The sequence below is a fragment of the Strix uralensis genome, chromosome 3, assembly GCF_047716275.1.
Source record: "Strix uralensis isolate ZFMK-TIS-50842 chromosome 3, bStrUra1, whole genome shotgun sequence".
Classification (NCBI taxonomy): domain Eukaryota; kingdom Metazoa; phylum Chordata; class Aves; order Strigiformes; family Strigidae; genus Strix; species Strix uralensis.
Window position 1 is genome coordinate 105019051 of NC_133974.1, and position 16766 is coordinate 105035816.

General features: G+C 37.9%; 1 protein-coding gene across 1 annotated transcript in view; it reads right to left on the minus strand.

Annotated features, from left to right (window-relative positions):
* The window catches only part of USH2A (usherin), a 391068-nt gene that overhangs the window by 94028 nt on the left and 280274 nt on the right, over window positions 1-16766 (minus strand). The window contains exons 46-48 of the mRNA XM_074863712.1: window positions 16523-16635; window positions 9486-9684; window positions 1240-1408 (exon numbers count right to left, since the gene is read on the minus strand). Of these exons, the coding sequence (XP_074719813.1) occupies window positions 1240-1408; window positions 9486-9684; window positions 16523-16635 (481 nt within the window). The remainder of the gene's footprint in view (window positions 1-1239; window positions 1409-9485; window positions 9685-16522; window positions 16636-16766) is intronic.

Here is a 16766-nt window from a genome sequence, read left to right on the forward strand (position 1 = left end):
AAAGAAAAAAGTGACCAACATTGTTCATGTTGCTGCCCTTTAGAGTATGGAAAAAGAGAATGCAGCAAGTATACTTAGAAAAAAAAACTGTTTAAAATCATGTTCAAACATTCACTGTTTCATGCTTGTGGACTGCTGACTGAACATGAACTACTTTCAGACATAAGACATTTTGTTTCACTGTGCTTTTCTTCCTTGATGTAAACAACATTAAGCTGGTTAACATAGACCACTGGATGGGGACAGAGGTCACAGTATAATCTCTCCATTTCGGTACATTGAGATTAATGAGGCCAGCAAAATACTCTTCTCTGGTTCTTCCATGTGATAGCATTTTTCTGATGACATCATGGAAGGCATTCTAATATTGTGATATATGAATTACTTTTCAAAGGATCAGAACTTGGGATGTGCTGAATGTGTTGGCAAAAATTCAAGCATTTCTGAGCCTAGGAATGTGTGCCAGCTCATGAGTAATGGAAGCGTTTTAGCTCCTGACCTGACAATTGCCTACAGAGATATATGCTCTGAACACTGCCCCCTGAAAGGGCTCTCCTCCTCCTTTTCCTCCCACCTCCCTGTCAAAAATCCACCAACAAACTGGAAAACTAAAGTCTGGACAATAGCACAGAAGCACAGTTTTGGCAAACTTCCCAAACAGTTCTGAGAATAAGAGTATGATCAGCCTTAAGAAAAGGATAATTTTCCATCAAAGATAATACATGTGGGATGTGTACTTTGATCTGTAACACTGGTAGAAACAAAGAGTAGACAATGCAGAAACAAGCAGAAGTGATGTAATCCATAATATCAACCCCAAATGCTAACAATTGTTCCACAAAAGAAATGGCTAGGGAAAATCACATGGGGTCAAGTCAAGCAGAGAACTAAACTGCACCACTAAATTGCCTGATGGTGTTCCTATTAAGCAGAACTGCCCTCCCTATTATGCAGCACTTACTGCAATTAAGTATAGTTTGGCATAAATTAGTTCTCTGGGAAATGACCCAATCATCAGGTTTCATCAATTAAGCCTTTCTTGTATAAACAGTGTACTGTGTTTAGAAGACAAAGTCAGTGCCATTTTCTTTGCTTATGCCACTGAACATGTCTCGAAGACATCTAGAAATCTTGATAAAACCCACATGTATTGCTATGTTTTCATTCTCCTTGGTTTAACAGATATATCAACTTTGTTGTTTTGTTTCTTTCAAGCACTGGAAAGGAGATGTCTCTTACCTACTAATACCCTAGTGTAATAACCACCACAGCACCGATGTTTCGGTTGCACAGCATGTATCCGACCACCACAGCAAACCCCTGGTGAATTAAGAATAAATGGAATGTACTTGTCCTCACAGCATTGGAAGCCAGGTTTATTGTCGTGCAGAATCCCATTACAACATACCTAGAAGTAGTTAAAGAAAAAATCAGTAAGGCAATATCTGTTAAACAGAACATAATGCGTTCTCTGGCAAAACAATGTATATGAAAACATGTACCACACATCCTAGTACGGACACTAATATGACTGCAGTCAAATAAAATGTAACTGGGCTGAAATCCTGTGCCCTCCAGCATTATCAGACTTCAATAAACTACTGTGTATCTGACAGAATGCTGCTATTTTGTGGCCTTCAACCATACTGTACCTTAATAAAATAGTCCATTAATATGAATCATCTTCATATGCCTTGCAGGCTGTTTGAGTCTCTCAATGTGGAGTAGATTGCAATATGTAGATATAATCTACCATCACCTCATCTTTTCTCCCCAATTCTTATTTATTTATTTATTTATTCATTCATCTATGATGAAACATGCCATCTGAAACCCTTTACAACTAAAAGCAGTATTTCCCAATATGAACTCTTTGGTTTTCTTTCACATAAAAATAAGTGGAATTTTCTTCTTATAACACATGATCGCTTATTTATGATCACAGTTCTTCAGACAATGTGATCTCAAGAGAATAGTATTTATATAAGGATTTTTTTTTCCAAAATAAAATTTACATGGAAATGAATTTTGAAAAAGCCTTTTAACTGTGGACTTCTTTCTAGGTGCTGTCGAGAAAATTATATGCTTGAACAGTCAAATAATTATTTGTACACTTACTCCTGTGTTGATGGAGTGGCACATGGTATACACAGCAAATCATATAGAACAGTCAGTAGAATCATCATAAAAATTGTAAGCACAGAACCCAGTGCAACTTGTATTAGCCAGAACGATGCCCCTTACAGAAAATGCAGTTGGCAGTACAGCACAGGTGTTAGAACAGAGTTGCTCCTTTGTTTTCTTTTGACATGGAGCACTTCCGCCCCACTTTAACCACGTTCTAAATCAGGTTATCTTAGCAGCAAAGAAAGCAAGCATTCCTCTAGAAGAATCTTTTGTTTACCTAGGTACTTTACTAGCTGTCAAAAAGCTTTAAAAAATGTATATTACTAGGCTCAGGACATCTAATTTGTATTACATTTATAATTTTAACACAAATATATACATACAGAGAAAATATTACTACTTTTCTTATGCCATAAACAAATTCTTCTTGACTTCAGAAGGATGATGCTCTGTTTTGTTGACTTTTGAATGGCCTTCACTCAATCACTCTTGGGAGTATTAGGTTAGGTTCTGAAGTTACAATTTACAATACATAAACAGTATGTAACCCAAAATTAACATGAGGTAGGGCAGAAGGTGTTCTTGTTTCCTCATTATATTTTGAGGGTTTATAACCTTATATGCTTTGAATTGTCACATAGTTTTCTGCCTTTCCAGTACACTTTCTCATTCAGTATCTGTTTTAAACTACCAAAGTAGCTGAATTTCGTCATTTTCAGTTCAGGAATTTTGAGTCTCTCTAGGTCCTATTATATTATTTTGCTGTCCATCTTGTCACTGGTAATATAATCCAATCTATGAATTTAATTAACCTACTGTTCTTTCTTCCAGATCATTAGTTAAGATGTCAAATAAAACTCTGCTTTACATCCCTGCTTCCTATCTTTTGGATATTTTTTTATGACTGGCATGCACTCCAGACTGAGTTTTTCTTCATTTACAGTTGGCTCCAAAACAACCTAGAAGATTACCTGGTCTCTCTGTATTTCCAAGTCATTTAAAAGCATTCTTAAAAATATCAAATCAAGTACTATCGTGCCACTGTCTGTGCCACACAATAGATCACATTTAGCAACAATTCTTGACACTTGTAAAAAATGGCCTCTGTCCCATGCTTTTTACTGCACCCTGAGCCTGAGACACCAGAGCCAGTAAATGCTGTACCTGCCTGCATGGAAGGTGGCCAAATACATGTTCCTCACATGTTCTTAGTCCCAATTTGCGTGCCCCTTGGGGACTGTGTCTCCCCTGTGATCTGTCTAGCCCAATTTCTCTTCTGCTTTCCATGGATTTCCTTTGTCATCTCTGTACTGTTTCCTTCTTCTCAATGATGCACACCACCCAAATTTCACCTGAACACAGTCTTTCCATCTTTCAGATAAAGAAACTTGCACATCTTTGGCATTATCCAGGTTCAAATGCTTGAGTAGCCATTTTACTTTCCATTTGACGTTTCCTGTTTTAAGAAATGCCCCTTCTCTTGTGAAGCCCCAGTAGAATCAGCTGCTCTGCATATTCCACGCAGACACTTGAAGGTCTGCTTTAGTACTAACCCTAAAGTATTCCGGTTGGAACATTAATTGTAAGATTGCATTATTACTGGTTCCTCTCTTTTTCCTCCTGAATTCCCTCAAAAAATCCCCAGCTGAACACCCAGCTATGTTACAATAGTTTCAGCAGCTACTTTTCCTTGTTAAAAATTATTTAAGACCCTCAGTATTTCTCAAGAGCCTATAGACAGTATCCAAAAAGGGGTCCAGTCAGCTCTAAAACACATTCAGACTCTCATCTGGCATTACCGATTGATATAGTTGGTGCTATTATTATGTAGCTCCGTAACATCCTCTGCAGTCAGCTGTAAATTGTTAAATAACACTTTTTTGGCAGTCCTCTAAAGATAGTTAGTTTCTATTTGCATTGATATTCGGTCGAAGGATTCTGCATTATCAATCCATAAAATAAAATGCATTCAAGTAATGCTAAAATTATGTCACACACAAAGAAGAAAAGCAGATGGATTGAAAGTTATAGTGGCAAAAGGTTATTATTATCTCATCCTCTTAGATCTAAAAGTGACAGTCCCAACTGGATGGTGTTACTATGGACATGAAAGTAGAAGCCTCGTAGCGATCAGATACAGTGACACCAACATTTTAGGCAGGTCAGAGATCTCACCCTCGTACAGAGGGTTGAATGTCTGGCATATGCTTACTAACCAGAAGATCTTTACTGTCTATGGACATGATACAAGATGTTCATCCTTAGCTATCATGGGAGCCCTTAAAACTATTGGTAGACTGAGTTACTCACAAATCAATCCCGTAGTTATCCTCCTATCCAAGCCCACGGAGGGACCGTGACTCAGGAGCACAGGGACTGGGAAGGGCTGGGCATAAAGGCTTATTACGATACCTGAGAAAGGCCCAGTCAGCCATGACACTAGCACAGAGTAACTAGATATCAAATCTGGCAGGCAGGATTACACAATATTTTAACAATTTTAAAAAATACTTTAAACTTATCTATGCGACTCTCTTTTAATTAAAAATGTATCATCCCTGATCCCTCTGCTTGCTGAAGACTTTGCTGAAGGATATTATCTGGCCTTATGGACACATGCCAGTTGAGCTAGGACTGATTTACTCAAATAAACAGATGTGCTAGGCAGCCATGTTTATCCTTCTTGTCAAACGCTTGCTGCCAGAGTCACTTTGTGAAATAGCAATTCACAAAACACTCTAAGGAATTCCTATTAGCTACAGGAGTTCATTAAAAATTTCTGCCTGTGGAGCAAACACCAGAGTAATGATTGACCCATCATGTTCTCATGTGAGAGGGAATATTTTAAATTAGCAAGGCTCATTCTTTTTTACTTAAATTATCTCTGAATCTTTATAGACACCCTTTTTTGCTAAGTATACTTACTCACCCATTTCTTTTCTCAAACTGCTGTTCTCTTTTAGTAATTGGTACAGCCTTAAACCTAAAATCCATGAGCAGAAATTATTGTTATTCTGTTAAAAATCACTATATATTATCTTACTAAAATGAGTTTTATTTCCTGTCTTTCAGGTGTGTTACAACACACACTATACATGAAGTGTTATCTTTTTAAAGGTTCTCTAAGCCGGAAAGAATTTGAAAAGAATCTGCACAATATTGCTAGCATTAATAGTAGATTTTACATAAATATTTATGGAATGTGCTTCACCAGTGTTGAGATGTGTTAGTTTTCACTCCAGAAAATTGTGCTTTTGAGGCTAGCTATCAAACCACCGTTTTGCTCCTCCTGTCCTTAAAGAGAAGAGTCCTGATGGTGTTTTTAACAAATGGCACGTGTTAATTACAATGAATAAAGGGGTAAGCCTGTACTTCCTAGTAATGTCAGAGTTATATTTGATTAGTTCATTAACTGCAGATTCATACAGCTTGTTGATGCTGAAAATAAAAAGTGCCAAAGCTGTATTAACACCTTCAATCAGGACCATTTTAACCATTGATGCTCATACTCATGATCCATTGTGTACAGAAATTATTAGCCTTTGTGCCACTATTTTAATTACTTTTTTACTGTACCTGTCTCATTATTTTCAGTGTTCACCTCAGGATGCCAGTAATAACAGGACAGTTTGGTAGCTGCATGGATAATACAGGAATGTCTTCCCCATCGGTACTGAGATTATGCTCCCTGATGGGTGAAGCTAGGCCACATTCCCTCATTAGTTGAAGTACATCTCTGCAGATCTCGTGATATGTGCTCTGTGAGCTGCTGTCTGGTTTGAGATTTCAAATTTGGATAGAGTTATGGATCACACCTTACTGAAAACAGCTAGGAAAAGACTGTCAATTTTGGCAGCTTGGAAACACCCAAGCAGCACAGGTTTGTTACTGTAGTATAAAAGGTACACAGGACACAAGGATCCTCCTGGCAGCTGACAAAATTCATCACGAGAGTTTATTCTCAGCTCTTCTGCAAAACTACACATGAAAAAAACCCTTTCTAAATTCTTTCTGCACTCAAGAATTATAAATCCACCCAAGTCTGATTACAAACCCCAGGGTCAGGATACCAGGCACAGCACTGTGTTAGCTTTAGTTAAAATAACAAGGATTTCTAAAACTGAAGCAGAAAACTGGATAATAACTAGAAACAAGAAGTAGGGATCTGATGCAGAGATTATTTAGGATAGCAGGAATCTTTTTTTGTCTTCATTACACTTAATATCAGGCCTACATGAGCCCATGGATGTGCATGTGCACGTCTGTTTTAGCGCAAAGGTCATTTGCTCTTTTAGAGATTCCCAAGACAGCTCTGGGCAAGTTGGTTTATTTACACAGCACGGTGCTACGCAGAGATACTAACCTGGATCCCAAACCAGCACAGCACACATAGACCAGTGCAACCCTGCATCCAGGCTATTTAGCACTGCCTTTCTGATACAACTGCGCTACTGAGGTGGACCCAGCTCAGCCAACGTTAGCGAAGAGTCTCTGCATCCTGCTCTGCTGAGCAGTGAAAACACACCCCTGTATTCCTATTACTGAAACACTTTGGTTTCTATGGATGGAGGAGATTATATTCTGGTGATCTCTTATGTAGATAAGAAATTGCAACAAATCCTTCTTTTTCTGCAGTGCCTTACAATAGCAAGCTGACGATGCCAAATGTAACACATAAATCCATGAGGAAATATTAATAACTCAAGACATATCTCCAAAGTATTTTTGTATAAAAGGCCCGTTTTCCTCTCACTTCAGTCCTGAATTCAAGGAAATAGTAAGAGGGAAATTAGACCCATTGTGTCTTCTATACAAGGTGCAATAAACGACCTGAGCAAAAGAACTCCACAATGTGTTTGTCTATCGGAACTATGTGTATACAATCTGACTGCTTTTGCTAACCAGTCTATCATCAGATGAACAAAAAACTTGTTTATTATTCTGGATCTGAACACTACTTAAGCTGCTCAGCATTTAATTCTCAGTGGCATCTCTTTGCATTTGGTTGTACAATTAATGTATGGTGAATAGCAGCTGGCACTGTGATAAGAGGCTTTCTTTTCAGAACAAGTGTACACTGGTCAGCGTTGCTTTTCTTCACTTCTGTCCAGTAGGCTGTCGAATCTAAGGACCACATATACTAGCATAAATGCTTCAGCATTATAGCTGGCATAGACTGACGGTGAATTCTACGAAAGTGTGATAGAGGGCTGCCACATAAGTTGTCCCTGTCACAGACTCTAGTTTAAGAACAACATGGGTGTGCCAGGAGCTCTTACAGACATTTTGGATGGCTAGCGTGGATACACATAGCAAAACAGGCAAAGCGTTGGGAGGGGAATTTAAATCAATTCACCCACAAAAATGGCTCCCATGTCATTTTATGTATGAGTGCTTCAGTTTCCTGTGGACCTTCCAGTTGTTTATTATATATCCATTACTTAACAAATAGTACCCACTTCTAACCACAGTCTCTGAGAATACAGAGAGACCGATATAAAAAAATAATGTAAAATTAATTAGAAAAAATTAGGAAGACAGGAAGCTATAAAAATAAATGGACACTCTCCAAGCTCAAAGTTATCATAAATGAATGAAAGCTGAAAAAATAAAAATGGAGAAGAAAACTTCTATAATTAATATAATACAAATTTAACTCACACACATGGCAAGATCTATTAAAAAGTCTACCATGACAAAAACCTGAAATAAGTAAATTTGCCTTTTAAAACAAAGGACTGCCCATAATTCACTTGCAAGGTTTCAGAAATACATATGTTTAGTATAGTATTGCTTTCAAGGGAACTCAAAAGCTAAGGCTGTGTTGGCTGAATAATTTATATTTTTATTTGAACCCCTCAAATAACTCACTCCCTTAATTACTGTCTTGTCTGACAGGGAATCTTGTGAATACATATTGTTTGCTTTAGTCATGGAACATGTGATGATGCCTTTGACAAATAGGGACACTATTTCATTACATTAAATCTTACTTTCAAACTAAGAGTTTTCTACCTCGTTTGTCAATAAAAACCATTACAGACTCCCGCTATGCTATTGATCCTACTCCTAAACAGGGACTCATATGAAGATTAACCTGAAAATAGCCATAATTTAAAAATACATCTGACAAATCACAATGGATCCCATTCAGAGTTGCTCATCATTGTCATGTAACAACCACCCACTTGTAGCTGAATCTAAATAGATTTTCTGTACTGGAGAATCTGGTCATTAAGGATCTAGTCGAGGAACAATTTAAGCGGGGGGAAAACCCCTCAGCAAGTCATGTTAATAACACTATTTGCCATGCAGGCTTTGAGGAATGATTCCTCACACAGGAGCTTTACAGTTTTACTAGTGTTTTTGAAATTCTGCATACACCTAGAAAGTTTCCTATGGCCTTTAAGTGGTCCAATGCAATCTCTTTATGCCAAAGGAGCTATGTGAACTACCATCATGTGCCCCACAGATACCTGAATACTTGAGCTGACAAAGAATCTCCTCTAGGAGTTTACAGTGTGTGCCCTATGGCACGCAGCTGAGCAAAACTGATTGTTTCAAGTGGGATGCAAAAATCCAGAGATCTATATATGTGTATACCCACCATGTAATTCGCCACAATGGGATTGGATCAGTGGATTCAAGAGGTTAGCACTGAGATTCCTCAAACTGCCATTACACGTGGCTTGTGAGATTTACTTTGGATCAGATACAGCCTGATTCCTTGGGATGAACATCTGCACTATGCATGTGGAGCAAAGCTTCCTGAAGGGAAGAAACTTCAGATGCATCTTGTGAAGTGAGGGTGGTCCACAGACTGGTTGGGAGCCTTAAGTCCCCATCCAGAGCTGGAGCATATTTGAAGGGTTTTTGAAACAGAGGTTCTGGCTTAGCTTCCTGTGTAAGGGATTTAGCTCGCATGCATTAAAACCACTTCCACCCTGAACCAGCATGTGGTAAATGAAAACAATATGGGGATGTACTTCAGAACTGCGCTATTGCTCCAAACCAAAGTGTTAATGCAAGACACATTCATAAATGCTAACCAATTCGTTTCTTCTGAAAGGAGAAATAAAGTCAACAATCACAGACTTAAGACAATAGAATCACTTGTCATCAGCTGACTCACATACACTGCTGGAGATTTTTGCACAGCTAATCCCTGTACTGAGCTCAAATATCCATATTTGATTTTAAAAAGTTTCAAGACATGTATCAGAGTCTTGATTTTAAAATATCAAAAGAAGCAGAACCCTCCACTTCCCTTCCTCTGTTAATAAAGAGACTTGATTTACATACTTACTCCTAAAAGTATGATTTATCATTACATCACTAACTTAAGAATATACTTGTACCTTCAACTCTGGATGATAACACACGTCTCCACAGATATTTTCATGCTTTTCACATTCTAATGAGATGCACATTCTATTACTTTTGCTGCTCTTTGGAGTCTTTGATGTGGTACACCTCTGCCACGCTTTACGTAAGAGTTCATATCCCAGGATAATGCCATTTGGCTGTTCTGGTGATGCCCAGTTGATTTGAAGAGATCTACAGTAAGGAGAAAATTGACATCTGTTAAATTATTGAAAGTATTTATGATTCTATGAATACTTACATTAAAGGTTTAGCATATAGTAGTTCCATTTTATACTAGTTCATGTGGAGTGAAATGTTTTGAAGTGTCCAAAATGTTCCTCTGGATGGTGAATTTCATGGAAGGTGTAAAAGTTTGAAAAAAGTATCAATATGTGCTAACACTCTTGGAAAATAAATCACACATGCAATCAAAGTCCTTAAAGGTTGCTATTTAAAAGACATTCATACTGCTGGAAACTTCTGTGTAATAAACTTTCTAGCACTTTACTCGTTTCATTTCAGTGGTAGAAGAAAGGATTCAGTATGCTTTCCTGGTGCTATAGCAAGGGAATGTACACGAACTATTGTCAGGGCTGGTGTGACCATTCCGTTCTCAGATAGGAACCTGGTAAGAGGACAGGCAGCTGGGAGGCAAAAGACCACCCCCTGCCCTCCCTCTGAGCTGTTGCCAGTGCAGCTTACTCACATTGTGCTCAGTCACCATTTAGAACATATTTGTATTCATCTTGCCTTTTCTCTGCTCTCAAAAACATTATACAAAAAAAAAAGTATTTGCTTTGAAATGTATTCTTCAGCATAGAATTAAAAGAAAGAACCCATCACAGCATCAGTAAGCACTAGTTCTCTTCTGTGCTTATTTTCATTGACATAGAAGTCAAAAATGCAAGTGTATCACAACTAAGACTCAAGACTTCTGACTTTGAGCACAAAAGCATGACTGCAGCAGCCCTCAAAAGACTATGTACAAACAAAAACCTGCTGTTGATTTCAGGTTTGATATCAAACCATCATAAGTTTAAGGGAGAAAGTATCTTTAGGGAAAAATCACGTTAGACTCTAGCATGCCTGTCACTTCTGAAAATGTGCAGATATTGGCTCCAAAACCTCACTTAATATTACAATTTAAAAAAAAAATGTCAAAAGGGACATTTGAAACAAATTTTCTCCGTCTTTTATAATGTACACATTTTACATTAATATTTCAAATGAAAACTTCATTTCTTGCATAATCACTCTGGAATATTGCATAAGACAGACTTCTTTCACTGTGACTCTCTTTGGGTAGAGAGGAGATCCCAGTGTTACATGTGGATCAGTAGGAGGACTGACAACATTGCATAGTATATACTTAGGCTCCAAGTACCTCTTTTTAATCCCCATGTCCCAATTACACAGCCACTGTCAGAATGCCAGTGACATCATAAATTAGCATTAATTTAAAGTGAAAATGTTACAGTGAAACAGCAGCTGCTGAGATAAACTTTGACATCTTAACAGAATAAAAATAACTGAACTATTATTTCACTTCCTTGAGGTATAAACAGAAGAATACACACAGCAGTAAGCCTTTGCTGAACAGGAATTAATGTCATCTATGAAGGAATAGCTTCATAGGTGACTTGTAGAGTCACCATTATCATTCCAAGGTCTTAATCTGAACCATAGATTTAATTCCATATTCGGTACATGACTCTATTGTATTCACTACATATTCTACCACATGCACATGAACATACACCCATGCACATACACACATGTCTACATTTAAATAATGTTACAGGACCTAACTTAAAAAGGTAAAAGCAGGAAAATATGAAGTTCAGAAAAAATATAAAAAGAAAAGGAAAAGAAGAGTAGTACTTTGACCTTTATAAATGCCACTGTAACTCTTTCCTGGTCTTTGTACAGTATAGATCACAGGAGCAAAGAAAGCATTCCCAGTCATATTTTTGAATTATTTGCTTTCTGCAAGTTTCATTCAGACCCTCAATGGTATATTTTCAAAGTATTGTGCCAGTTTTTGCAGTTTTGCCAGTCATATTTCTCTCCAAAATAATTTCAAATTAGGCCTAAGAATTGATGCAATGATTTGAACATTTTGCCTTTTCTGTAGACCTCAGCATCTATTTCTTTCTTTTAACGAGCAATCACTTTATCATGATTCAATTTATAGGTACACATTTGGGGTGGACATAGCCTGGTATTGCGTAAAGCTGCAGCTGCACTCGAAAATTACATGGCGTGGGAGTTCCCTGAGCAGCGCCACCAAAGGGTAAAACTCAGTATGACCTTTCAGTAATGACACAGATAAGCAGACTCCTTCACAATTTTACGACTGTTTCAGTTATGTCTACACCTTCTGATGTTTGCTGACCATGGCAAACTGTGGTGCATCACAGCAAGAACAATGCCTAGCTCAGTTTAAAAAAAAAAAAATCAGCAGGGTTTTCCCAGGACTGCAGAGGCTTTTTGACACCCCCCATCTGAAGAAGCACCCCAGGCTGAGCTGAAAACCCTCTTGAGCAGGTGCAGATTTAACGGGACATGATGGGTGCTTTACCATGCAGCCAGCTGTATCATGTATGGTGCCTTTGATACAGCTGCAGAAATATGAGGATGGAGCCTGCCCACCCTCTCCTTCTCTTCATCCCCCAGTTACTCCCTCTCAGATAAACTGGAGTTGTGTCTATTCTGGGAAGTGCCCACAGCCTGAACTACAGAGCAGACCTTCAAATTCTAGGCACAGATGAATGTACAACACCTGGCATGTGGCACATAATCCTTGTCTACCCAGAGAAAACTCCACTTCAAGCATGTGCAATTGATGATAGTTCAAATGCTGGATGAGTCCCTTCTGTGACTGCTGTCAACGTGGTGAAGATACTGAAGTAGGGCTCCCTCCCACAGACGAGGCAGCATAACCAGGCTCATGGAAATGAACTGCTTCAGACTACAAAGTCCATGAGGCACTGCAGCACTTCCAGGAGATAAAGAACAATTTCAGACTGATCCACAAAGTGTATTGCTTTTGGTGCAACAGAGCAAACTGAAATCCTTTGGCTCAAGCATGTGAAGACAATTAATTCTGACATTTCCAGGTAAAAATATTATTTTTTTTAAACCCATGAAAAATATCAGTATTTCAGAGTTTTGATATCACATCAGATACATTTTCATAAACCAGACTTTGGAAGGGAAATTCTGGTTTTTGCCTGCTTCGGGTATCATCAGCTTCAAGTGTCCATGAGTCATGAAAAGAACTCATGATTTCTTTTTTTTCTCAACATGGTAGTAAAGGTTTAACCGTGAAGATTAAAAATATAACAAGGCCTCACTTTTGAATCTTGAGAATGAATGTTGTGCTAGTCTCATCACAAGCAAGGGTTAAATTAAAAAAAATCCCATCAAATCTAAGATTTGATGACTTTGCTTTCAGGAGCTGGAATTAAAAAAAAAAAAAAACACAGAAAAATCACAAGATTCTCAAGATAGAGCATCAAGATAAGACATTCTTTAGATAGGTAACGCTGCTATTATTAATGGCCAGCGGGTAAAATATTTTCCTCATCAGGAGATCACACATACTGAGCAACTGCTTCAGCTTTATTGCACAAGAGTTAACTACCTGCTGTATTGTGGACTGCAGTGCTAACACAATCAGAGAGGCAGTATGACACAGCACAGAAAGTCTGATAAATAGCATTATGCTTCTGCTGTTGCTACAAACTTCTTAGAGAAATCTTCCTGTGCTTTGATTTTCCCATTACTAACGTAGGGAGAGCAATCAGGTTTCCTCCGTGGGAACACTGTCTTGAACGCTTTAGGGAAAGTACTGTAAAACTACACCTACGTGAGAAACCTCTGTGTTTTGCGTGTCCTCTGGATATTTCTGGTTAGCTTGTCATAGGTTGGCTGGACGTGATTCCACAACAACCTTCCCCAGAATTTCATGTTTATTCACATAGCTATGAATGCCTTTTTTTTTTTTTTTTTAATATTTTTACTTTTTGTCCATTTTCCCAGTGTGCAAAATCAGACTTACTGGTCTTTAGTTCCCCAGATCCCCTTGGAGAAATCTGCACTACATTGTCTCACCTTCCATTCTTCCAGTAACAAGACCAATTTAAAGGATATTTTACACAGCACAGTAGTTTGATACTTTCATATTTGAGCTCCTTTAGAACTCCTGAGCAAATACCATCATCCCAACAAATTATTGCTATATATTTTATCCATTTGTTCTAAAATCTTTCTAACATGTTAATTTGAAATAATTCCTCCAGCTCATTCACCCACGAACAGAATCTGATACAGAAACCTTCCTAAGCCCCATGATACTGAACATCAAACCAAAGAATTCATCCAGATTTTCTCCCATGGCTTTATCTTCTTTGAGTTTTCTATTACACCCTGACCAGGGTTTCTGGTTCTCCCCAAGGTACATAAAGGGCCCTCTCTTTCTTCATGAAGTTTTGAAGGATTTTCCCTAGTTTATGCCACAAGGTGTTTTCAGAGACATCAACCTTTTAATTAAGCACTGAACAGAATTGCTGTCAGGGTTCATCTGCATTGTGCCTCAGTTTTCTGAAAGGAACAAAGCTGCTGCTAAGTATTGTTATTAGAAAAAACCTAAGCATGCTGTATTACAAAGAAAAAGGAAAAGAAAAAACATATTTTAAAGGGGAATGAACTATTTTCCAACACACCATGAGAATTTAATCCACTACACAAACTTTTAAGTCAGCATCTACCTGCATGGAGTACTCAGAGAACTTTCTAAACTGTGTAATAAAATACAATACTTCTCTATAGACACAAACCCTGATGTCCTAACTAAAAAAAAAAGAAAGCCTACTTGATTTCAATAGGATCTGTTTCTACCTAAACATGGCCAATGTGAGCTCTCCAGCTCCCCCAAAAAGCACCCAAAACCCAGACAAGAAACATAACAAAGCAGAACCTGACTTAGGACTTCAGGATTGGGTCCCATACTGTTTTCTGTTTGAAGATTGGCATTATAAAATAATCATTCCAGGACTGCGACCTTTTGTGCCAAGTTTCAGCCTGAAGCTGAGTTATTAACTGTAAGGGGTGGAAAAGTAAGGTATTTATAATGGCTCCGGTGGTATAACCTTCATTAGAACAGTGTGGATGGAGCTGCTATCAGAAAGACTTCTAAGAAGTTGGTGGGTGAAATTATAATTTATGTCATGCGGCACCTTGAGGCAAATTTTAAAACAATTATTTGTGAATGCTACAAAGACATTATCCTACAGCATTTTCATCAATAATACAGCCCCCCAAACTGATTCAGAAGAGGGAAAAACACCATGATTCCAATTAAAGACAATAAACTGCACAGTCTGTATTATATCTCAGGTATCCCATGAGCCTATACTCTAGAAATGCCTTTTTTCTCTGTCTGGTGACAGATATGTATTAAAATGTCCTCTTGTCTACACAAACTGTTTTTTTGTCCGAGCTTTTTCTGTTATGGAGGATAAATAAGCAAAATTCATATTCAACCCAGCACCTGCTGAACCTGTCAGCTGTAGTGTTTGTCATATTTCAATCAAAGCTGAAGCCAGCCAGTCATTTTTATACTGCACAATCCCTACATACTCGAGGACCAGAATTAATGAATTAGCTATTGATTAAATTCCACTCTAGCAAATCCACCGTGGCAAATAAATGAACTACCCGGGGCACGTGTAGGCCACGGCCAGACATGTCCGGGCAATCGATCAGTAGTTAGTATTCTTTTGGGATATAAGAACAGCTGATGATAATATGACATGTAGGAAAAGGCAGTGTAGAAACAGAGTCTGTTTCTGGCTGAGCAGATTGTAAAGTAGGAAGGCATTTTTGATCCTTTTGCATTCATGTGTTATGACATATTTAGTCTATATATAATAGCAGAAACATGCATAAGTGTTTGCAGTACAGACAATACAGACAAAGGCATACATAAGTTAAAGCCAAGGGCAAAAGATGAGATCCTGAATCTCCGAGTTCTTATCATCAAACAAGCTTTGACTATATGTGTATATGTGACAGAAAAATAGCAAGCTTAATTTCACCCTTATACAGAGACAAATGCTGAATTCAAGCAAAATGTAGACATGATAAACAGCAAACCAAAGTCCTTAAGAGACTAGAGAAGGAAATCCATTCTGCTGGCCACTTCTGAAGGCTCAGATGTTAGATTTTTGTTATTTAAAAAAAAGAGGGTTTTTTCTTTCTATAAAAGAAACACTGCTAATGAGCATACTCCACCAGAAGTGCAATAAAATCACATGAACAATAACATAAACACAGGATGCTAACTGTTTTATTGTTGTTGTAATTCTGAAAAATCCATTAGTGAGCTTAGCTTTAATCTGTCTTTGGAAGATATTAACTCCCAAAGAATCACAGTATATGTTACTATTTGGATGCTTCTGAGGACTGCAAATCTGATGCTCCATTTAGAATTAAGAAGTTTGCCCATGCCTGTGGATGTAGTGGATAGGCAGATTGCAAACAGTGGTTCAAGGAGACATAGATATGCACGGCTTTTAAGATAGCTTACTAATTCTTACTGTTGTGATAGGTGACTTTTTTTTAACCACAATTATTCTAAGTTTCCATTATCAGCATCGCATTGCTCCCTGAGCATTAATCTTCCTCTTCTTAACTGACAGCAAAATGTGATAATTTTCCTTCCTCTACACTTCTTCTCTTAACTACTTCCACTTATGCTGTTTTTTAACAATTTTTTAATTTATTTATTATCACAGCACAGTAATACCCAAATGGGTATCTACAATCAACCAAGGGTGAGATTTCTTCAATTGCTCTTTGGCCAAAAACTCCAAAACCAAAAATAACAACCATAAAAAATGTTTTTAAAGTGTATACTAAATTCATTTATGCACCTTATTCAATTGAGAGAAGACAACCTTACATTCTGGTCCCCATTCCAGCTACAAATCACTCTGATATATGAAAGCCACCTATAGCATAGTACCTTGAGCCAATTATGTGAATAATGGGTGCTGACAGCTGCTTTGGCTCATCTTCCACAGTTGTAATCCGGGTCCCATTGCTTCTCACACAGGCATACACCGTGCAGGCTTCAATCTGATGAAGAAGAACATGAGTGTCACATACTCTGCTGCAGAAATTATTCAGCTCTGCTACTTGTTTAGACTTCTCTCTTCACCCAAGATTTTATTATTTATTTAACAGAGTCCATACAGCCAGGAAAATAC